General features: G+C 45.9%; 1 protein-coding gene across 1 annotated transcript in view; it reads left to right on the top strand.

The window, feature by feature from the left end:
• The window catches only part of PTPN14 (protein tyrosine phosphatase non-receptor type 14), a 92956-nt gene extending 73208 nt beyond the window's left edge, over window positions 1–19748 (top strand). The window contains exons 13-18 of the mRNA XM_009897505.2: window positions 2061–2204; window positions 3273–3491; window positions 8062–8190; window positions 10070–10304; window positions 13229–13392; window positions 19309–19748. Of these exons, the coding sequence (XP_009895807.2) occupies window positions 2061–2204; window positions 3273–3491; window positions 8062–8190; window positions 10070–10304; window positions 13229–13392; window positions 19309–19437 (1020 nt within the window). The 3' untranslated portion in view covers window positions 19438–19748. The remainder of the gene's footprint in view (window positions 1–2060; window positions 2205–3272; window positions 3492–8061; window positions 8191–10069; window positions 10305–13228; window positions 13393–19308) is intronic.
• Window positions 19749–23197: the final 3449 nt, after the last annotated feature.

Raw genomic sequence — 23197 nt, 5'->3', positions numbered from 1 at the left:
TCCTCTGAGTAATCATTCAGATCAGTCTTTGGTCAAAAGCAGTAAGCTTTCAAGGTGGTTTCAGCCTGCATCAGCAGTCTTAATACATGCAGACTGTCCTTTTGTGACAGGAATCACACGTTATATTAATGGAAATCTGATGACCTTGATCTTTCAAACTCAGATTTGTGTATTTTTGCCTTGCAAGTACCAAAGAAAGAAGCTGCTTTGTGAAGGGATGATTGGTTTGGAATTTTGCTTTGCTTTTTTGATGTTTGGTTTTGGTCTGGTTTGTTGCTTGGGGTTTTTCTCACTTAGTGCTGTGGAGGAACCCAGTGGTGAGGAAAAAGTTCACAGGCTTTTGAAAAATCAAACCATTTACATGTGTCAGAGGGTGTTCAGGTTCTGTAATGTGCTTTAGGAGCTGAGCTTGGCCTGCGTGGTGATCACAGCTTCCATAGGCATGCTGGGAACCACTTCCCTTGTGCTCATCTCCTTCCAAATCCAGCAGAAAGAACTGTTGAGGAAATAGAATAAAATACTCCTAGTTTGGGTATTTCTGGAGATGATCTCTCTTTTTTGGTGTTTAGGTCCCAGTGCTTTAAGGAGAGCAGCAGGATGATGAGGGTTGAGGCAACCCCAGGCACAAATCCAGGCTGGGCAGGGACTGGCTGGAAAGCAGCCCTGAGGAGAGAGACTTGGGGGTGCTGGGGGAGGAGAAGCTCAACAGGAGCTCTCAGTGTGCACTTGCAGCCCAGAAAGCCAATCAGATCCTGGGCTGCAGCAAGAGAAGTGTGGCCAGCAGGTCAAGGGAGGTGATTCTCCCCCTCTCCTCAGCTCTGCTGAGACCCCACCTGCAGTACTGCCTCCAGGTCTGGAGCCCCTATTACAGGAGGGATCTGGAGGTGCTGGAAGGTGTCCAGAGAAGGGCCACGAGGATGATCAGAGGGCTGGAGCACCTCTCCTGTGAGGACAGACTGAAGGAGTTGGGGCTGTTCAGTCTGGAGAAGAGAAGGCTCCGAGGTGACCTCATTGTGGCCTTCCAGTATCTGAAGGGGGCCTACAAGAAGGCTGGGGAGGGACTTGTCAGGGTCTTAGGTAGTGATAGGACTAGGGGGAATGGAATGAAGCTGGAGGTGGGGAGATTCAGGCTGGAGGTGAGGAGGAAGTTCTTCCCCATGAGAGTGGTGAAGCCCTGGACTGGGTTGTCCAGGGAGGTGGTTGAGGCCCCATCCCTGGAGGTGTTTAAGCCCAGGCAGGATGAGGCTCTGGCCAGCCTGATCTAGTGTGAGGTGTCCCTGCCCATGGCAGGGGGGTTGGAACTAGATGATCCTTGTGGTCCCTTCCAACCCTGACTGACTCTATGATTGTATGAATTTAAAATACATACTGTGGTTCTCCACATCATAGCATAATATGAGGTCTTGGGTGACAGGTTGGACTTGATGATCTTTGAGGTCTTTTCCAACCTTATTGATTCTATGATGCATGAATATAGCAAACTATAACCCTCCTTGGGGCTGCTGTTAGGTTCAGTTTCTGAGCTATGCGAGCTCAGTTTTCAGCACAAAATATATCATGGGTGCTATTTGAATCACTATTATAGCTGAGTGCATCAGAAGACTCCTCATTTTAAGTATTACCATCACAGAAGAGAAACAGTGGCCTGTGTTTTAACCTGCATTGTGATGGATTGAAATGATTGCTTTTGAGAAGGTGCCCCAGGTAGCTTGGCTACGGTAGTGCTGCTCGAACGTCACAGGGTGATGCTTTGTGTGTCCTACATTCAGAATGGTGTGTGCAGAAAAATGCTTCAGCTTGTGTCTTTTGATGGCATGTAAACTGCATTATATGCTGGGATTGCTTCTTTGAAATTAAAATTCTGGGCTCATGTAGGAGCAGGCCTTTGAGGAATAACAGGAAGAATAGAGGTTGTATTTGAATTTGCCATGCTAATGGTGATCATCTGCATTCCTTGGCCAGAGAGTTGCAGATTTTGGAGATTAAAAAAACATTCCAGCATTTTACTGGCATTATAAATAATCACACAGAGATGAAAACGTGCCTTTTCTTGCCAAAAGAATCTAGAAAAGCAGAAGATGGCAGGCCTGGAGGCCCAGAAGAGGCCCTTGATGTTGGCAGCGCTGAACGGACTCTCGGTTGCTAGGGTTCCAGTGCCGGAGGACAGCCAGGATGAAGTCGCCAAGGTGCCAATGGATGAGAGGGTAAGATGGATCCTCATGAAATGTTGCTTGCTCCCTTTGTTCCCAGCAGCATGAAGTTTCTGTAGTATTAAAATTTTACTTGGGATGTGAAAAAAAAAAAAAAGAAAAGTAAAGTACTCTCTTAGAAGTTTTCAGAGCCATTAATGGAAAAGATCTGTGGTTAACAGTGGTGTGCCTTTAGATGCTGGCAGTGTGTTAAACATCTTGACATTTACTGAAGCTGCTGAAAATTGAGGCTGTTCATCATGGCAGTTGACCATACAGTGTCACACAAGATCAATCCATAAATCTTAACATTTTGCACATCTTTTTTCTCTTGATTAGGCAATCTTTCTACGGTGATCATCCATAGATCCCATATTACAGGTTCCAGTGCAGCTGAGGAATTCAGTTAATATCTCTAAGGGGGGGGTTTAAATTAATTAAAACAAGTTGTTTGCCTCCTGCTGTTTGTACTTGCAAGTGTGGGCATGAATTTTGGAAATCAAAACCAATTGCCACCATGAAGATTTGAGAGGCATACCTGCGAAGAATTTTTGTGGCTTTCTGCATGGAAATTTGCAGCCTTGCAGTGTTTGGCGCACAGAGGACAGCGCTCAGCCTCTGCCTGTGCACACAGGGTGTTGTGTTCAACCACAGGAATTGCACACTTGCAAGTCAGGGGGTGTTCTGAAAGCGTGGACCACACCACACTTCTTACAGCCTGATCTCCTTCCTAAAAAAAGAATAACTTCCAATGTTTTTGCAAGTGTCTGCTGTGGTGCAATCACACAGAAGTTCGCCCTGCATCAGGATGGTGCTGAGCATGGGTTTGTTTCTTCTGGTGTCAACCTTTAAAAAGACGTGGAGCTGGGAATGTAGAAATGCAAAAGGTGCCTGTGGCTTTTGGTCAGGGGAAATAAGAGTGTGTCATGTTTCCTCAGATAACTGCAGCTGAGAAAAGAGTGCTGTGAGTGAGAGAGTGCTGTGGCTACACGCTGAAATTCAAACAGCTGATGGACTGATCTAGCGGTAAACGTTCTTCCAGGAGGGATTAATGCCTTGGTGTTCCTTTCTGTTAAATCTTAGTGCAAAATCTTGAAGAGGAAGCTGGAAGAGGGGATGGTGTTTACAGAATATGAGCAAATTCCAAAGAAAAAGGCGGATGGGATCTTCACCACTGCTGCCTTGCCTGAAAACACTGAGCGCAATCGCATCAGGGAGGTTGTTCCTTATGAGGAGAACCGGGTAGAGCTGGTGCCGACCAAAGAAAACAATACAGGCTACATCAATGCTTCACACATAAAGGTAAAAGCTTTCTTGAACTTTGCTGTGCAAGTTAAGGTATGTTAAAGCTTTGTTTGCATTTCTGGATGCAGACCAGCATGTTCTGTAAGTCTGGAGCTTCTGAGAAGGTAAGCTGGGATAAATCGCTGCCCCTGTGTGTCAGCATGAGCATCTCTGAAGTCCTCTGTCAACTACAGTGCGTGAGTTGATTTAATTGCTAGAGAGTGCAATATCATTTTGGAGAGGTGTCATTGTTTTGAGGGGTATTTTATGCCTGCTTCTACCAGCTGATTTTGGAATATCTCTGTTGGTTAATGTAGAAGATTCAGGCTGGACGTGAGGAAAAAGTTCTTCCCCATGAGAGTGGTGAAGCCCTGGAATGGGTTGTCCAGGGAGGTGGTCGAGGCCCCGTCCCTAGAGGTGTTTAAGACCAGGCTGGATGAGGCTCTGGCCACCCTGATCTAGGTGTCCCTGCCTAGATCAGGGTGGCAGGGGGGTTGGAACTAGATGATCCTTGTGGTCCCTTCCAACCCTGACTGATAGAATGATACTGTGCCATGTTTCTTAAACCTCGTGAATATGAGTTGGATCAGCCCCAATAGTGGCAATGTTACATGGCTGCCAGGACTCTGTACCTGAAACAACGAGCAGTCAACACATGCTCTGATTTATCATTGCCAACGGGGGGCTGGGGAACTAGAACAACCCGTGCAGAATGAGTCCTTGCAATTGATTGGTGCAGCCTGAAAGGAGTATTGCACTAGGTTTGACTGAAATACTTCTCCATTTACTAGCACATAGGATGTGTCTTCTAAAGCTGGGGATAGAGCCCCATGGATGCAGTTCCATGACTACAGAAAAAGTGTTTTGTTGTGAGCAATGCACGTTCACATAGGCACTGCACTTACATGTGTGAATGATGTTTCTTCCTCTTGTGATGAGAGCTGAGGAGTTTTTAAAGAAACTGTTTTTCAAGTGTGCATTGACAAAGAGGACATCTCACCAATGAGATCTCTGCATTGAGCTCCTATGTTTCAAAGTTTTTAATCAAGAAACTTCAGGCTTCTCACTACTTTAAATTTTTTCTGTCAAATTGTGATCTGATTGTTGCTTACAAATGTGGCCAGTTCTAACAGTGAGCTATCTTGCAACAGCTGCAGATGCTTTTCATTCTTCAGGCTTCCAGTACTCTTTGCAGAGTCTTTTGCTGGCTTTCACTCTACCTTGAGAGAAGTAACAGCACTTGAATGTGCTGCCCAGGGAGGTGGTGGAGTCACCATCACTGGAGGTGTTTAGGAAGAGACTGGATGAGGCACTTGGTGCCATGGTTTAGTTGATTAGATGGTGCTGGGTGGTAGGTTGGACCTGATGATATCAAAGGTCTTTTCCAAACTGGTCTGGTCTATTCCTTATCCTATCCTATTCCTTATCCTATCCTATTCCTTATCCTATCCTATTCCTTATCCTATCCTATTCCTTATCCTATTCCTATTCCTTATCCTATTCCTTATCCTATCCTATTCCTTATCCTATCCTATTCCTTATCCTATCCTATTCCTTATCCTATCCTATTCCTATTCTATTCCTATTCTATTCCATTCCTATTCTATTCCCTCAGAAGACAGATTCTCTTGTTGTCAGAGAGGGCTGTCTGCATTTTCTCACTGTCAAAATCCACATTGAAAATCAATTCTTAAACATGATAAATGAACCATCCTGTCACATGAGTATTTTCCTGGAGTAAGAGCCTTTCAAAAGTTTGAAGGGACTTGCTGGCCTCCTTGGTTGTGATTCACAGTGTTAAATCCTGTTGATTCAAAGCAATTTCTGAACCAGGATCCTGGCACTTCATCACTGTTCTGCATAGCCTGGTAGGTAGCAGATACTGAATTTTTGCATAATCAGCCGTTGCTATGATGATGGATTTCTGAGCCCAGAATTTTTCATCTACCTTGTAGGAGGCCAAAACCAAGAGATACCTAACATAAATTACACCCATAAAACGCTACTAGCCAGAAAATAATTTTCCCTGGCTAGTTTTGCCTCTGTGTTTTACCTTCTGTGGCAGTGTTGGACACCCTTGCATCTCACATTCGCACAGCACCCGGAACACAGGCACAAATATTTCAGTGCATGGCAGCATTTTCCTTGTGCACTTGGAGTGGCATTATGGAAGCCAAGCAGATGTGCTTTTGCTTAGAAGGTGGAAATTGCATCTGTGAAATTCACCTCAGCAGCACAGTGTGTGTGTCTCTGTGTGTTTGCAGCCCAGTATTCAATTCTTAATATCCTGCAGTTAGGGCATTAAAATGCAGTAAACATTCCAGGCATCCCATTCCCTCCAGACTATTTATGGTCCTTTCATAATCACATGCCAGGAGGCTGGATATTTGGACCAGAAGTCAGCAGACAAAGAAAACTCCTATATCATTCTGATAAGATCCATGCCTGGAGGATTCCAGCTCCCACTGCTCAGTCTGCAAGCCCCACAGCTTCACAGTATTTCTCTGCTTATTTGTCATTGACTTTTGCTGTTAAGATACAGAAATAGCTGTCTGCATCAGAGAAAAGAAAAAGTGATTAAATTCATCTGTCCAGCCAAAAGGTTCTTAAGACCACATCATCTGACTGTGTCAGTTCAGGATTAACTTTCAAAGCTCAGTGATTCTATACCAACACCCAGGAGTGCAGACAAGCATGCAAGTGCCAGACCAGTCCCAGCCCTAGCACACGATGCCGGTTAGTGCTGTGCAGTTTGTATTTGTTCCCATCTAGTATAGGAACCTGAGGAGACTACCTGCATTGGTCTTGCAGATTTTAACCATCATTCAAACAGGACAGTGCTGCATAGTATGAAATAAAAACACCTGAGCTGATGCACAGGTTTGAAAAGAGGTTTCAAGGCAGTGAAAAATGTGTTGCACACACTCTGATAGGTACAGGTGTCAAAGCACAAGCATCCCAGCTTAATGAGCAGCTGTTTGAATAAGAAAGAACTTGGTGCTGTTTCTGGAAGTGTATTCAAAGGCCTGTACCTCAAACACAGTGCATGGTTAAATCTGTCAGTTATTGATTGTTCCTTGTAGGGTTGTCTGCCAGCACCTTGATGTGTACAGGTGTGTCAGTTGTAAATCTTCTTCTCCGGGATTTATAACTTTGTTGTGAGAAGTGGCTCTAGGCTAATAGGTCTTGCCTGAGTGGGAAGAACATTTTAACTTTCCAAAATAATCAATTCATCTGGCTTTCCTTTTTGCTGGTAAGCACTCTTTCAAGTTTTTTGCTGTCTACAAGTACCTGAAGGGAGGTTGTAGCCAGGTGGGGGTTGGTCTCTTCTCCCAGGCAACCAGCACCAGAACAAGAGGACACAGTCTCAAGCTGCATCAGGGGAGGTTTAGGCTGGAGGTTAGGAAGAAGTTCTTCCCAGAAAGAGAGATTGGCCATTGGAATGTGCTGCCCAGGGAGGTGGTGGAGTCACCATCCCTGGAGGTGTTTAGAAGGAGACTGGATGGGGTGCTTGGTGCCATGGTTTAGTTGATTAGATGGTGTTGGGTGATAGGTTGGACTTGATGATCTCAAAGGTCTCTTCCAACCTGGTCTGGTCTGGTCTGGTCTGGTCTGGTCTACTCTACTCTACTCTACTCTACTCTACTCTACTCCTCTTCAACTCTACTCCTCTTCTACTCTTCTCTTCTCTTCTCTTCTCTTCTCTTCTCTCTTCTCTTCTCTTCTCTTCTCTTCTCTTCTCTTCTCTTCTCTTCTCTTCTCTTCTCTTCTCTTCTCTTCTCTTCTCTTCTCTTCTCTTCTCTTCTCTTCTCTTCTCTTCTCTTCTCTTCTCTTCTCTTCTCTTCTCTTCTCTTCTCTTCTCTTCTCTTCTCTTCTCTTCTCTTCTCTTCTCTTCTCTTCTCTTCTCTTCTAATTCTAAATTAAACCTGTCTTGATCTTATGACTAGCTGGCTAGAGGCCTATCTGAGCTGTATGTAATGGACAATGTGTGGGCATAATGGCATCCCTTGGGGACAGTTTGGCCATGTCTTCAGCAGTGATCAGTGTAGTAAGAGTCTGTTTAAGAAACTGTCTTTTTTCCTAAGTGGAAAGTGAGACAGGGAGATCCTAAAGAGCAGAGGCTTTTCACATTTGGCCTGCAAAATGTTATTTTGCACTGAGGCTTTCTACACTGCAATGTGTTAATTTGCAACAATGCAATGCCTTTTTAATATATATAGGCACTTCCTCTGGTTTTTCTTTCAGCATGGATCTGTCACCCAGCCCAGGGAAGTCAGTCAGCTGCTTCCTTGTACTTAAGCCCTATCTTTATGCTCCAAGACAAACAACTGACATTTTGGTCAATGCTTTATGTTTGTGGGCATCAGGAAAGGACTTGGAAGCACCAGAGTTTGTGTTTTGCCAGATTTGTCCTTACCAAAAGGATGATTTTTGTGCAAAATGTTGACCAAAAGCGGAAGAACAAAGGATGAAAGGTTTCACTGTGGTTTCTGTTGTTGAAAATGTAGTTCTGGCACAAACACTGCTGAGAATTTGGGCACTGACTGTGGTGGTATTTTTGGTTTTTGTGTCTTTCTGTTACTCCCAGGTTTCAGTAGGTGGAGAAGAGTGGCACTACATTGCTACCCAAGGGCCTCTGCCACACACGTGCCATGACTTCTGGCAGATGGTCTGGGAACAAGGGGTGAATGTCATAGCCATGGTCACAGCTGAAGAGGTATGTAAAAATCACAGACTACAGCCCTTTTTGCTGTGAGCAGATCTCCTGTTATCATCACTTCCCACTCCACTTAACCTGTTTTTTCTATCAACAACCCTTTTTCCTCTTACTCCGCACACACGCCTGCACTGCTCTAATACTGTGCTTTGTAACGTTCTGAAACTCAGCTTGGCAAGTACCGAAGTGAAGCAGGCAGAACCCCCACGTCCTCCTGCTCCACTTCAGTTTGGCCAAACCAAACAAAGATGTTTCCATTGGAATGGAAAGCACCAAGCTGCTTCTGGTTAAAATGACAACAGGCTTCCACCTCGTCCAAGGCCACTTCTGCATATTGTCGCTCTTATCAGCTGAAAAGAGACCAGAAGCTGTTGTTTCCATAGAAGTGTCCATGGAAAAAAAAAACCAGAAAGAGAGAGATGGAAAGAGAGGAAGAGAAATCTTTTTCTTCTTATGCCAAGCAAAACATTTTTTTCCTGTGGTAATCCAAGAACTATGTGCTATGCTATAAAAACTGGCACATGTTGCTAACTAACACTGCATTCAGTTCTGTGCCTGCTAGCTTCTGGCAAACACAGGGAGTGCCATAGCACATCAAGTCACTGTCCAGTTCCCAAGGCCAGGCAACAAAAGATACTTAGGGGTTGGTGAAGAGAATCTCCTTCCATTTAAAGGAGAGGCTTCAGGAGGAGGAGACTATTTACTGAGATATTGTAAGCAGTAGCTGGCTTTTGCCATAAGGGTTAGTTCATCAGCACTTAGAGCTCTTATATGGCTGAGAGTTTTAAGTTTTAAAGGATATTTTCTTTGCTTCTTGCTTCATTTTGCTTCATTTTGCTTTCTTTGCTTCATTTGAAATGAAAGTCCTTGGCTTATCTTTATTGATGATCCAGATGAGGGGATTGAGCCCATCATCAGTAAGTTTGCAGATGACACCAAACTAGGGGGCAGGAGTTGATCTGTTAGAGGGTAGGAGAGCTCTGCAGAGGGACCTTGATAGGCTGGACAGATGGGCAGAGGCCAAGGGCAGGAGATTGAACACATCCAAGTGCCAGGTTCCACACATTGGCCACATCAACCCCATGCAGTGCTACAGGCTGGGGTCAGAGTGGCTGAGAGCAGCCAGGCAGAAAGGGATCTGGGGGTACTGGTTGCGAGTAGGCTGAACATGAGCCAGAAGTGTGCCCAGGTGGCCAAGAAGGCCAATGGCATCCTGGCCTGCATCAGGAATAGTGTGGCCAGCAGGAGCAGGGAAGTCATTGTGCCTTGTACTCAGCACTGGTTAGGCCACACCTTGAGTCCTGGTCCAGTTCTGGGCCCCTCAGTTTAGGCAAGATGTTGAGTTGCTGGAAGGTGTCCAGAGAAGAGCAACAAAGCTGGGGAGGGGTCTGGAGCACAGCCCTATGAAGAGAGGCTGAGGGAGCTGGGGTTGCTTAGCCTGGAGAAGAGGAGGCTCAGGGGAGACCTTATTGCCTGAAGGGAGGTTGTAGCCAGGAGGGGGTTGGTCTCTTCTCCCAGGTAATCTGTGTCAAAACAAGAGGACACAGTCTCAAGTTGTGCCAGGAGAGATTTAGGCTGCATGTTAGGAAGAAATTCTTCCCAGAAAGAGATTGCCCATTGGAATGTGCTGCCCAGGGAGGTGGTGGAGTCACCATCACTGGAAGTGTTTAGGAAGAGCCTGGCTGAGGCACTTGGTGCCATGGTTTAGTTGATTAGATGGTGGTGGGTGATCGGTTGGACTCGATGATCTCGAAGGCGTTTTCCAACCTGTTCTGTTCTGTTCCTGTTCTATTCTACAGAGTTTTATGCTCTCTGTTTGCAGAGAATTATATCTGCAGGAACTAATGGCTATTGTTTTTAATTTGTTGCTGTTCCTAAGGAGGGAGGAAGAAGTAAGAGTCACCGTTACTGGCCTAAACTGGGCTCCAAGCACAGCTCAGCCACCTACGGGAAGTTCAAGGTGACCAATAAGTTCCGCACCGACTCTGGCTGCTATGCGACTACCGGTCTGAAGGTCAAGCATCTTCTGTCTGGACAAGAGCGCACAGTGTGGCATCTGCAGTATACCGACTGGCCAGACCATGGGTGTCCAGAAGAGGTTCAAGGCTTTTTATGTAAGATTTCTTCAGCTTCCCTGATAAAATACATCAAGGAAAAGGTTGCTCAGGCTGCATTCAACTCGCTGCCCCTAGTCACAGCTGGGATTGATATGGAATGGTTCTTGCTGTGGTACACAAAGGCCTCGACTAGGTTGTGCTTTGCTGTGATTTGGAGAGAGAAGTGGGATTCGAGAGGTAGGAGCTGAAGTGATTGAGGATTTTGGTCCTGAAAGACCCAACATACCAGGAGTCAAAATCAGAGACGGCAGCAGTACTAAAGACTCAGGAAATGTTAAATAATAGGATACCTTTGCTGGCTGATCTCTCAGTGCAAGTTATTGCTACTTCCCAGCTACCTAATGAGTGTAGGAGATACTAGGCTGCACACAAATGTGGTGAGAGAGGTTCAGATGTTAATGAAATATGGCACAACTCCAGTTTCATAGGAGGCCCTTATCACTGGCAGCCAGCACTTAGTATTCCAGAGGCAGTGGACCTGTTGGTAAAAGAGCAGAGGGTTCCATCACGTATGCAGCAGGTCTGAGCCCACTGCCCTTCTCCTACCCACATGCAGAATGCTAAAGGCCTCCTAATGGAGTATCAGCCTGGTTCATGCATTTCTGAAAACAAAGCCACTATATTAACCTGTAAGGGCTCTGCAGAGGGGACTTCACAGGCTGGACAGATGGGCAGAGTCCAACAGGATGGCATTCAACAAGTCCAAGTGCTGAGTGCTGCACTTTGGCCATGACAACCCCATGCAGTGCTACAGGCTGGGGTCAGAATGGCTGGAGAGCAGCCAGGCAGAAAGGGACCTGGGGGTACTGGTTGACAGCAGCTGAACAGCAGTGTGCCCAGGTGGCCAAGAAGGCCAACGGCATCCTGGCCTGCATCAGAAATAGTGTGGCCAGCAGGAGCAGGGAGGTCATTGTGCCCCTGTACTCAGCACTGGATAGGCCACACCTTGAGTCCTGTGTCCAGTTCTGGGCTCCTCAATTTAAGAAGGACATTGAGACTCTTGAACATGTCCAGAGAAGGGCAACGAGGCTGGGGAGAGGCCTTGAGCACAGCCCTGTGAGGAGAGGCTGAGGGAGCTGGGGTTGCTTAGCCTGGAGAAGAGGAGGCTCAGGGGAGACCTCATTACTCTCTACAACTACCTGAAGGGAGGTTGTAGCCAGGTGGGGGTTGGTCTCTTCTCCCAGGGAACCAGCACCAGAACAAGAAGACACAGTCTCAAGCTGCAGCACCAGGGGAAGTTTAGGCTGGAGGTGAGGAGAAAGTTCTTTGCTGAGAGAGTTGTTAGCCATTGGAATGTGCTGCTCAGGGAGGTGGTGGAGTCACCATCACTGGAGATGTTCAAGAGGGGATTGGATGTGGCACTTGGTGCCATGGCTTAGTTAGTCATGAGGTCTGTGGTGACAGGTTGGACTTGATGATCTTTGAGGTCTTTTCCAACCTTATTGATTCTATCAGTTAATATTGCTTCCTACTTTTTAACAAGTAATAAACACTACCATAATAGGCAACAGGAGTTCAAACACTATTTAACTAAAGCTATATCCTTGGTGCTACAGTAGAGCGATGCAGAGATCTTGAAGTTACCACTGAAGGAGTCTGTCCATGCTGTACTGATGCTGGAGGTGCCTGCCCTCTTAGCTTTTCAGCTGCAGCAGTGTAGCTCTGTTGTAACTGTCTGCAAGGTCCAGTTAGTTCCACTTCAGTCTTGACACAGCTGCCATCCTTCAGTGATCCACTCTCCTTTGCCTGATACAAGCTTAATGGAAGTAGCATCCTCCTTTCCCCAGTTCTGTCACAGGGTTGGGAGATAAAAATGACACTTCAGCTTTGACAAAGGAATGCCATGGGGTCTGCCTTTAAGGCAAAGCTGTTGTCCACTTCCTAGTTTGTTTCATCCTTTGTTTCTCCTACTAACCCCTGTAGCTGTGTTTGGGCATAGGAATAATTGGAAGGTGATCATCCCCCATTTCCTCTGTCCCATTGTTTGCCACCACATATAGTCCTGTTTTGCTGGTAGGCCTCCAGCCACAGCCCACCTGTGTGGAAAGGACTTCTTAGGCTGCAGTGCCATAATACCATGAGCTGGGACAGGAGAGCTTTGCTCTGATCTCACTTCCCACTCTGGCTGGTGGGAATCTAAGTCTCTTCAGAGTTAACACACCTGGGTGTATGCTTCTGAGCAAGGTCCATCAGCTTTATCATGCATGTAGACTATGCTGGAATGATGTTTAGAGGTCAGAGTCAGAGCTGTAGTTTATGGTGTGTTTATCTGACCAAGTGAGCTTCCAGTATGTAAGGTTATCTCTGCAGTTTGGCAGTAGAATGCACTGAGCACTAGGACAGCCACACAAGACAACTGTTCTGAATCATGTGCTTTCTAGAAATGGCTTCAGGGAACACAAAGATGAGCTCCCAGAAGGGCTCATAGCTGTTGAGAAACAAACCTTGAGCAGAGGAGTAGGTGAGATTCTAGCTCACTTTAGAAGGGAGAAGGCAGGGAGGGGCAAAGAGGCAGATGGAGGCTCGCTTCCTGTCTGGTACTGGCTTTGACAGGCAGTAGTGGGACTTGGCTGTCACTTTGATCCCAGCCTGTTAATAGCAGGAACTGATGTAAGCAGTGTCTAGGATCATCTACTTAGGGGACCTGGAGATTTGCAGAAGGGAAAACAGAGTTTAATTCTTTTAAAGAACTGTTTAGTTTAAAGGAGCAGACACTGAAGTAATAACAGACCCCCAGCTGGTACCTGCTGGGTTCAGTGCTGTTCAGCACACCCTGTCCCACATAATTACTATGTTGTAAAAAAAGGTAAATTATTGTCACTTTGACCAAGTATTACTCTTCCATATGCTTCCCCCCTCCCCCCCCATTCTATGTTTAGGTGCACAGATGTTTGCAATCTCACCTGCATCTTCTCTTGCAGCTTACTTGGAGGAGATTCAGTCTGTGCGTCGCCACACCAACAGTGTGTTGGACAGCAGCAACAACTGCAACCCTCCTATCGTGGTTCACTGCAGTGCAGGGGTGGGAAGGACTGGCGTGGTTATCCTGACAGAACTGATGATTGGGTGCTTGGAGCATAATGAGGTAAGTCAGCTTCTTTCTCAAGACAAACCACGAGTGCCTTTCTTGACTAAGGTGTCTGAGTGAGCTAAAAGATATTGAAGTGCTTGAGCACCTTGAGTACTGTGTCACACCTTGAGTCCTGTGTCCAGTTCTGGGCCCCTCAGTTTAGGAAGGAGGTTGACTTGCTGGAGCGTGTCCAGAAAAGGGCAACAAGGTTGCTGAGGGGCTTGGAGCACAGCCCTATGAGGAGAGATTGAGGGAGCTGGGGTTGCTTAGCCTGGAGAGGAGGAGACTCAGGGGTGACCTTATTGCTCTCTACAACTACCTGAAGGGGGGTTGTAGTGAGGCGGAGGTTGGTCTCTTCTCCCAGGCAACCAGTACCAGAACAAGAGGGCACAGTCTCAGGCTGCGTCAGGGGAGGTTTAGGCTGGAGGTTAGGAGGAAGTTTTACACAGAGAGAGTGATTGCCCACTGGAATGGGCTGCCTGAGGAGGTGGTGGGGTCGCCGTCGCTGAGGGTGTTCAGGGCGAGGCTTGACAGGATGCTTGGTGCCATGGTTTAGTTGATTGGGTGGTGTTGGATGATAGGTTGGACACGGTGATCTCGAAGGTCTCTTCCAACCTGGTTTATTCTATTCTATTCTATTCTATTCTATTCTATTCTATTCTATTCTATTCTATTCTATTCTATTCTATTCTATTCTATTCTATTCTTTCTAGTACCTTTGAGAGACAAGAGCCTTAAATGCAACAGGCAGAGATTTCCCCTGGCAGGTTACTTGTAGTTTTGTGCCAAGTTGGTAATGCACATTTTTCATCAGTATTCAAAATTAGGGCTTTTTTAGCTCTTTTAAGAACTTGGCAGATTCATATATGTATTTAACTAACAGTCTAGAAACAGCATCTTTACCAGGATTGCCTGAAAGAAGCTAGAGAATGATGTTGCCTTCCTTGCCCTTTGAACTAGTTCTTTGCCCTCTACCTTCACTCCTTGGGCTGCTTCCCTCTCTCTTGTACTGTCTCTAACCCCATCTGGAAACAAAACTTAACTGTCTTAAGAAAAAATTGTGTCTGTATGTGGGGGAATAGTAATATGGTCTGGAGCTGAGAGCTAAGAGCACCAGCAGAGTAACTTGCAGAGTGACATGTGTAGCAACTTGCTTTTCATCTGTGTGCCACCACACTGGGGAACTGCCCAGGAAGAACCTTGCATCTTGAATCACAATATGCCACACAGTTTCCAAGTGACAGCTAGCGAGACTGAGGATTTCAGTTGCCAAAGAAACTGTTCAAAGATCAAAACCTCTTGTAGAGATAAGAATGCAGCAGGGGTGGCAGATGTGTGTCATCTGCCCCTCCATCTACCATCCACTAGATGAGTTGCAGGAAATTCAGGGGAGCCTAGGTGCAGGTGCTGAAATGCTCACCTACTTCTGTGTTACCATAAAGGAGGTGCAAAGGGGAGGTGCAAAGGGGAGCCTTTCTGTGCAAAGCACTGTGCAAATTGCAGCTTTGGCTCATGCAAAAATGGGAATCCTAAAGCAGGCAGGTACCAGCCTGCTTTCCACTTCATCACTGTTTTGGTTTTTTTTAAAGTTGATGCAAAAAGTAAGTTTTTTGTTCTGTTAGCCCCCCCCGCCCCAGCAGCTTATCATTCTGTAGTTACAAGATCACCCAGAGATCCTGGGCTCAGCTCAGCTGAGATGGCCCTCCTCCAACTCTGGGCCTCACTAGAGGTGAAGCCATCACATAGCTCCATGTCACAATTTATGCTGTTTTCCTTTCCTTTTTGTTTGGGGGTGGGGGAGGAAGGGGAAGAAGGAGCTGGCTCAGAGAGAAAGGACCCACAGCTACATACTTTGAGAATCCTGCAGACTTCCTATGCTGACTGCTGTTTAATACCTACTCATGTGGGACAACAGCTCTGACTCTCTAGCCTCCTTGACTTTCCTTACATGCTGGCATCTGGAAGTGACTGCTGCTGTTCCCACAGCAGTCATTACGTTTCTGCATGCCAAAGGAAATCTGGATAGTTACAAGAGCCATACCTGAATGATTTGTGAGCATCAGTGTAGTTGTGTCTGCTTCACTGTAACCTCTGTCTGCTAATGCTGTGCCAAGGACAGGCAGCAATAGCTGTGCAGGAGTTCTGGACACCTTAGTTTGTGGTTCACAGAAGTCACCTGTTTGGCAGAGTAGCTAAGCAGCAAGTGAAGCTAAAGGCAGTAGCTCAACATCTGAGCATAGGGGTGAGCCTTGACATTGGGAAGAATTCTCCTCACATTCACTCAGAGCTGATGGTAGTGCTCATTAATCAGGGATTTCTCTGATGTGCCTTAATTAAAGCATTCTTTTGTCTGGAATAATGATGCAAATCATCGTTACTATTAAAGACAGCTTTCCTTAAGGGCTTTGTTGCTGTGGATTGTACTAAGTCAAGATCTTTTTGGTTTATTAAAGCCTCATTAAAAAATTCTATCTAAAAATCCTCATGGTCTGTTTTCAGTTTGTGAGAGGGCATTCTGCACAGAGAGGGTTGCTTCTCTTGCAGCAGCTTTACAGGGTCAGTTTGAAGCAAGATTAATTGGGGTGTTTTTCTGAAATAAAATGACTTTAAATCCTTACAAATTGGTTGATTTCCTCAGAAGTGTCCTAGTAAGCAGAGTTACTAAAGTTAACATGTGAGCAATGAAGAGAAAGAGGAAGGAGGCTGGAAATTCTGATTCTGTTAGGCTTGAGGTGAGGAGAAAGTTCTTCACTGAGAGAGTCGCTGGCCATTGGAATGTGCTGCCCAGGGAGGTGGTGGAGTCCCCATCCCTGGAGGTGTTCAAGAGGGGATTGGACGTGGCACTTGGTGCCATGGTTTAGTCGTGGGGTCTGTGGTGACAGGTTGATCTTTGAGGTCTCTTCCAACCTTGGTGATTCTGTGATTCTTGGAAAGTCTGCCTGCAGTGCTGGAACTGAGACCAGAGCTCTTGAGTGAGGTTTCAGATTTAGGTAGAAAGTCGTGTTCAATCAAATACCCCACATCTTCTGTCAGTCTGGCTTCTAGGCAGTAGCTGCTTGAGTCTGAAGCTGTTTATCTCATGGCAGAGATAGAATTTCAGTGACTTGCTGTATAGTGATATGTCACATCATTACATCCTTACTGCTGTAGACAAGTAGAACAAGAAAGTAATTGATATCCTGCTCTACCAACTTCTGCTTCAGACTTGGCACTGGGACATGAACTCATGATTGCAGCTGTAGTGTGTTTTCATAAGAGGGATCTTCTAGTCTGGGAGACAGAAATGAGTGGCATTTTTATTTGTTCTTTTTGCAAATGCCACCTTAGCAAAGCATGACATGTATGTTGTAATTGAGGTGAGTTTGAAGATGCTGCTTACCTGGAGTAAAATGCTGAGCTGACTACAAGTAGCAAGGTCAAATAGGTAGGACAGATTTTCCTTTCATTTCCGAGGTAAGTCAGAGCCTGGTCCATGCTGAGGTGCACAGATCACTATGTGCCCAGTGAAAAAGCCAACAAGCTGTCAAGCACCAAACTTCTGAGAGAGGCACATAGGTGCATAGCATCATAGAATCAACAAGGTTGGAAAAGACCTCAAAGGTCCAACTTGGCACCACAGACCTCATGACTACTAAACCATGGCACCAAGTGCCACATCCGATCCCCTCTTGAACACCTCCAGGGATGGGGACTCCACCACCTCCCTGGGCAGCACATTCCAATGGCTAACAACTCTTTCTGGGAAGAACTTTCTCCTCACCTCCAGCCTAAACTTCCCCTGGTGCAGCTTGAGACTGTGTCCTCTTGTTCTGGTGCTGCTTGCCTGGGAGAAGAGACCAACCCCCTCCTGGCTACAACCTCCCTTCAGGTAGTTGTAGACAGCAGTAAGGTCTCCCCTGAGCCTCCTCTTCTCCAGGCTGAACAGGTTGAAGCCGGCCAGGGTGCAGGTTGAAGCTGGCCTGCATTCTTGTTGCAGTTGCTCAGGTGAGATCAGGTTGCACAGGACTCTGCTCAGCGAAGGCCTGCGTGGCTTTCGTAAGCATCCGAGCCCACGGGGCAGCTTTCTCCGAGTTAGCCAAGTTCACTGGAACAAGCTTGGGTTTTCCTTTGCACCTGTTTGAAAGCTAGATGGCATTACTCATCACAGATCTTTGCACTTGTTGGCTTTAGAGATGTCCTTTTCATAACAGCTTGTTGGGTATGTGGCAGAATATTTGGGCTTGTTTTCAGAAAGCGATAGCCTGTGAGCTGGGGCTTGTTTACACAGAACGCAGACGATGAATGTCCGCGTGGACAGAAATGGATACGCAGTGTGAGTTTTATTTTAAGCCTTCCAGAAGACTTCAGTGTGCATGGAAGCAGCCTCTCTGCCCACTTGCACTTCCAAGGGTTAGCAGCAGTCTTAATTTTGTTTCTCCGTGCAGACATCGTGCTTGTAACATTTCTCATCTCAGCCCCCAGACTTGCTAAGTGTCTTTCTGTTGTTTCTGGAATGACCGACTGGCATTCTGACGCACAGTTTGTGTTGCCTGATGGAGTAACTGTCCTTCAGCTTTGAACTGCTTAAGAGCTTCCTCAAAAAGAGCATGTGTCTTAGTGCTTGCATTTACTGCTGCCACAGAAAATGTGTCCCTCTCATCTTGGGTCATGTTACATGCCCTTTAGATTTGGAGCCTGGCGAGCTGAGCTTCATGGCTTGGCGACTTCTGAGTAGCTCCTCACGTAGCTGCTGTGACAGACAAAATGCAGTCACATCATAGGGCTTTTCCCTCCCTAAAGGCCAGAGATGTGGTGGTAACACCTAATGACATTTGCAGTGTCTTCTAACACTTGACCTCATCTCATGGGCCTCTATGTCACAGATGGTTTTAATTTGGGCCATTATAGGGTGCCTGTGCCCCAGTGTGTTTGATGAGGTACAGGATGTGCTTTCACCTTGGACCTCCTGATCTGTCCCCACTTAGTGTGCTCTAATTTCCTATGACAGAGCATTTCCAGGGCATGTGCATGAATTTCTCATAGATGAAACTAAGCTGGAAGGTGCAGCCTGGGAGAATAACTCATGTGTCCCAACTGCTAGTTGGACATTCAACAGATGACAATGGACCTATGCTGGCCTGAAGTCTGCAAAATACTCATTGCAGATACTGGCTCCTTGTTTCACTTTTACAGATTTATTTCCTATTATTTATTAGCAGAGTCTTGGCTGTGGGAGGTCAGGTGTCAAGAGTGTATGGACCTCTTGGTGACAATGTGTTCCCTTGTCCTTTAGTGGAAGGATCAGTATATTTGCCTGCACTGCTGATTTTGTCCAAGGGATCTTTGTGCCTATGATCCTGGTGCCTACTTGCTGCTTTAAAACTCCCTCAGATCCTCCTTCAATGAATAAGTTTGAGCATAGATATGAGGGCAATATGCAGGTGGACATGGCTCCTGTTTGTGCACTCAGAGTCTGAAGCAAGCTATATAACCTTGGCTGTTGGAATGTTGTACTAGACTTTCCTGATGTATCTAAGCCTTTAGTGTGAGAGAATATGATAGATTCATCTTACAAAGTTGAAAATGGCTATGTTGTAGTAGAAAACTACTCCAAAAGAAGCCACACTGCATTATGTGTCCTGTTGGTGGTCTGCTGAGAGGTAATCAGTGGCACACAGCTGGAAGACAGGCCCTTGGTCATCTGCCCATTGACATCAGTCCAGACATTTCCCATTAGCCTTAGTGAGGAAAGCCCTGGATGGGCATAACCTGACTGCTGTTACATTCCTTGAAATGAAAGCTGGTGGGGGGAAAAATGCTGGGTTTTTTTCTCTGGTTGGTTATAATTCATTACATTCAGTAGTTCTCTGTGCCAGACAACTGGTATTTGAGACAATGACTGATGAATTTAATGAGCCTGCAACCTTGGGTGTGTTTCTCTCTGCTTTACAGAAAGTGGATGTTCCTGTGATGCTGAGACACCTGCGGGAGCAGAGGATGTTTATGATACAGACCATAGCCCAGTACAAGTTTGTCTATCAAGTGCTCATCCAGTTCCTGCAAAACTCCAGACTTATTTAATCTTTTCCAAACATCCCACACCCAGCTCTGTGGATCTGACTGAACCTTACTGATGCACAAGGGGGAACTGCCTTGACAACACTGTGTGCAGATATTGCACTTTTTAACGTTGTCCTGAGAGTAAGGAATGATTGTTCTTTATACTAGAGCCTCCAGTGGATTATTTTATACAAGACATAATTTATTTTTTTCTTTGAATAACTTGTGAATTACTTTAATAACTTGTAAAACTTACAGTGACCTTCGAGTTGAACCACATTTGACGTGACTGGTCTGCATTGTAACATGTCCACGAGGAAAGCAATCCTTTGTAGAGCTAGGTTTACTGCCTTTTATTTTGCCACACAGCTTCTGAAATGAACAGTTACTTGGCAGTGGGCTTTTTCTCTTGCAAAGAACATTTTGGACCCAGATGCATGGCTTCCACGGTAGAAACGAGAGCTGCTAGGTATCAGTTACCACTCTGTACAAGTGGAAGCTCAGGGGAACACGGTCATGGAGGAAGGAGACCGGAGTACATGCAGCAGGTCACGTACCATAGGGCTCAAACACGGGATGTTGTGAGAGCAGAGAGTTTTGGGTGCTAAGCTGCTCAAATTCCACAAGAATTATGGTTTTAGATTAGCCCTTGGGGGAAAAAAAATACATTGATCTTTTAAATGAGGCCTTTCCTACTGTGTGCAATCCTTGAGGAGACTTGTGTGAGTTGAAGCAGTGCAGGGTGAAGTCAGTGAATGAATCTTTCAGGTAACTGTGGTGGTTCTGTGGGTTAAGCAAGTTGTGGTGGGACTCCCTGCACTTTTGTTTCTGGGGTAAAAGGTGGAAAGTTCCTGCCCTGAAGTTCAGAATCACAGAACTCCAGGTTGGAAGAGACCCCAAAGATCAGCTGGTCCAACCTTTCCAGGTGATAGTGTCGTTTAAATGAGATGGCCCAGCACCCTCCTCACACTGAGTCCTCTCCCATCCCTGCACACTGCCACTCTCCTGTAAACAGTCCAGCCCTGCTTGGACTGCAGTCCCGTCGGGTTGCTAGAGAATGGATCAGGCTAGAGAGTAGCCATGGGGATCTCTGGTCCCAGCCCTGCTGACCCCACAGCTAACTTGAAAGTTGGATAGGCTTGCCCAGGGTCACATCCCGTTTCAGAAATCTCCATGGGTGGAGGAGGAGATTGTGCATCTTCTTGGGGCACGCAGGGGAATGCAGTTACTCTGTCAAGGTGAAATCAGCTTTCTTGGTATCCCTTTCCCAGGTAATTTTTATCATCTTTTAGTTCCACCATTGCTTCTCCATTGCATCCCCACCTCCAAACCCCTGCTCAGTATACAAATCCTTAAGCCAATAAGCCCTGACCTTCAGCCCTGAAGAGACGTGCACACCTACCTTTTCCTCAAACCAGCGGGAGCCCAGGCTACAGCTCTGCACCAGAATGTTTCTTCAGTGTTATTTGTGCTGTGCTGATTTGCTTCCCTGCAGTACAGGCCTAACGAGGTGACCTGAGTTCTGGTGGAGACTTCCAGCTACCAACACATCACAGAAAGTTATTTAGCTGTTAGTATGTTGACCATGTTCCATTCAGGGATCAGCTGAATTTTCAGCGAGCCTGTTTTCCTCTTCATTTCTTCTGCCAATGCCAACATAGCTCTTGTTAAATTAGCACAGCAACCATTTAAAGTCTTTTCAGCAGCATCTGCATGATAATTGCAGAGGGATGCTTTGTATCTGGGAAGCAAGCCAAGGAATAAACCTTGAAGCAAAGGGTATTAAATTAGTTATCTCATTAGAACTTTTTGAATAATTTCCTGACGACGAATTAAGTTCGAACTCGGAGCTGTCAAGTCCCATTGCTGCGTTTGGACAGAAGAAGGAGGAAGCAAGGAGGGAAAAGAATCTTGTTCCTGTGCCTCACTGTTGTGCTTTCCTTAGCTGCAATTTTACTCCTGTTCCTACCGTGAGCGCAGGAAAGTTTAAGAGAAGGTGAAGGGCTGCATTTGAAAGGGGGGGAAAAAAAATCAACCATCCTAAGTGTCTTGCAAAAATAGCAATTGCAACACAGCACTGAAAATCCTTTCCAAATTAAGTCAGTGCCTACTAATGAGCCAAGTAAGTGGCCATGTAGTAAACAGTCATTTGCAATTAACTCCTGATGTAGCTGGTGTGGTAGATAGAGGCCAGCGTGACTCACTGCTTCCCTTTCATTTTCAAAGAATGGTAATTTTAAACTTTTCCTTTCATCTGCCTTCAATGTGGTGGTTTTTTTTCCCCTGCTAGATTTTTATCTTGACCAGATCTGCTCATGCCAGAAGTGAATTGGGCTGCTGTGTGTCTTCAGAGGTTCCCTTCCAGCCCAGGCTGCAACCAAACCGGTGTTTTAGGATTGAAATGTGATACAGGCTTGTAAGGGAAAAACTGGAACCGTCTGACTTTGAACCTGCTGTAGTTCTATCGGACCAAAACTCCTTGGGCACTATTTCCTAACCTTTAGGGAGTGACAGGAAAATGCATTTTGCATCCAATTTTATTAGTCAGAGCAGGAACAAATGCATGAGACTGAAGCAACAGTACTGTTTAGTTTCTGTCACACAGACTTTAACAGCAGAGTCCTTAAGCGGAAAAGGAGGAGTTTGGAGACGCTGTTGAGCTGCTTGGGCTTTTCAGCATCAAAGCATGACAGAGGGGGTAGGTTCCAAGAGACCAATTGCATCCATTTAGAGTAAAGTCTGAAGTGAAATCCTTGCAAAGATGCATCAAGAGTCAATGACTAGAGCTGCATCTTTAATACACCTGATAGAGGCAGTCTTCTCACAGAGCATCCATGTTGCAGACTGGCACATTTTGCCCATGCTCCATCACTCTCTAAGAGAAAACCTGGAGTGAGTGAGAAAGTCTGGCTTGGGAATCTCCTGGGTAGGTCTTCCTTTTGGTCCCTTCTTCATCTGTATTTTGCAGCCTTTTTTTGCCCCTTTCTTTCCTATATTTTTTCCCCCTTTAAACTCTTAGCAGTGGTAGCCTTAAAGTTGCTGGCATCAAAGTTTTGGTTACTGTCTGAACATTTCACGCCTGTTGTTGTCTCTCTGGTCAGGGATGGGAGAGATGACAGCTGAGTTCTGATGTTGCTCAGTGCTGTGGGTATCCCCCACAGAGCTGCCTCGGCACCTCTTGTCCTCAAGTACCTGAGGGAAGAAGCAGCTTGTCCCCAGAAGCTGTCGTACACAGCTATATAGGGAACCTAAATGCTTAGCTTTATTGGAAATACCTTTCCTCAAAACTAGTTCCAGCTGGCAGGAGACAGAGCTGTGAGAACTCAGTCAGCCTATTACTGATGCAGTCCTTTATAAAGGGCATACTGAAGGGCAGTTCTGTTCCACTTAACTTTTGCAGCCTCAGCTACAAATACTACTAAATATTTGCATGAATTCAAGAGCTTTTTAAAGTCACTTTTTTTCTACAGAGACAGGAATGCAAATGGCAAAACAGAGGCTGGCAAAGAATGAGTCTCATGCTTTAACAGCATTCATTTTAAACTAATAGTTTAATTTTTGATCCAATAGCTGCTCTGTCTGTGTAACCCACAAGCCACTCTAAAGTAACTGCTGAGGGGCAATCTCCTGCTTCCCTGTGACACACAAACCTACGGGGGAAATTCAGCAGCTACTGACCAGGCTGCAGTCTCAACAGCTGGCTTCCCACCGGTCTCCTGGGAGGAGATGATGACTGAATTAGCTGTTGTCAGTCTTGCTAAAGGTTTGTGAACTGTATGTT

The sequence above is a fragment of the Dryobates pubescens genome, chromosome 2 (genome assembly GCF_014839835.1).
Source record: "Dryobates pubescens isolate bDryPub1 chromosome 2, bDryPub1.pri, whole genome shotgun sequence".
NCBI classification, from domain to species: Eukaryota; Metazoa; Chordata; class Aves; order Piciformes; family Picidae; genus Dryobates; species Dryobates pubescens.
This window is presented reverse-complemented; position numbering and strand designations above follow the sequence as displayed.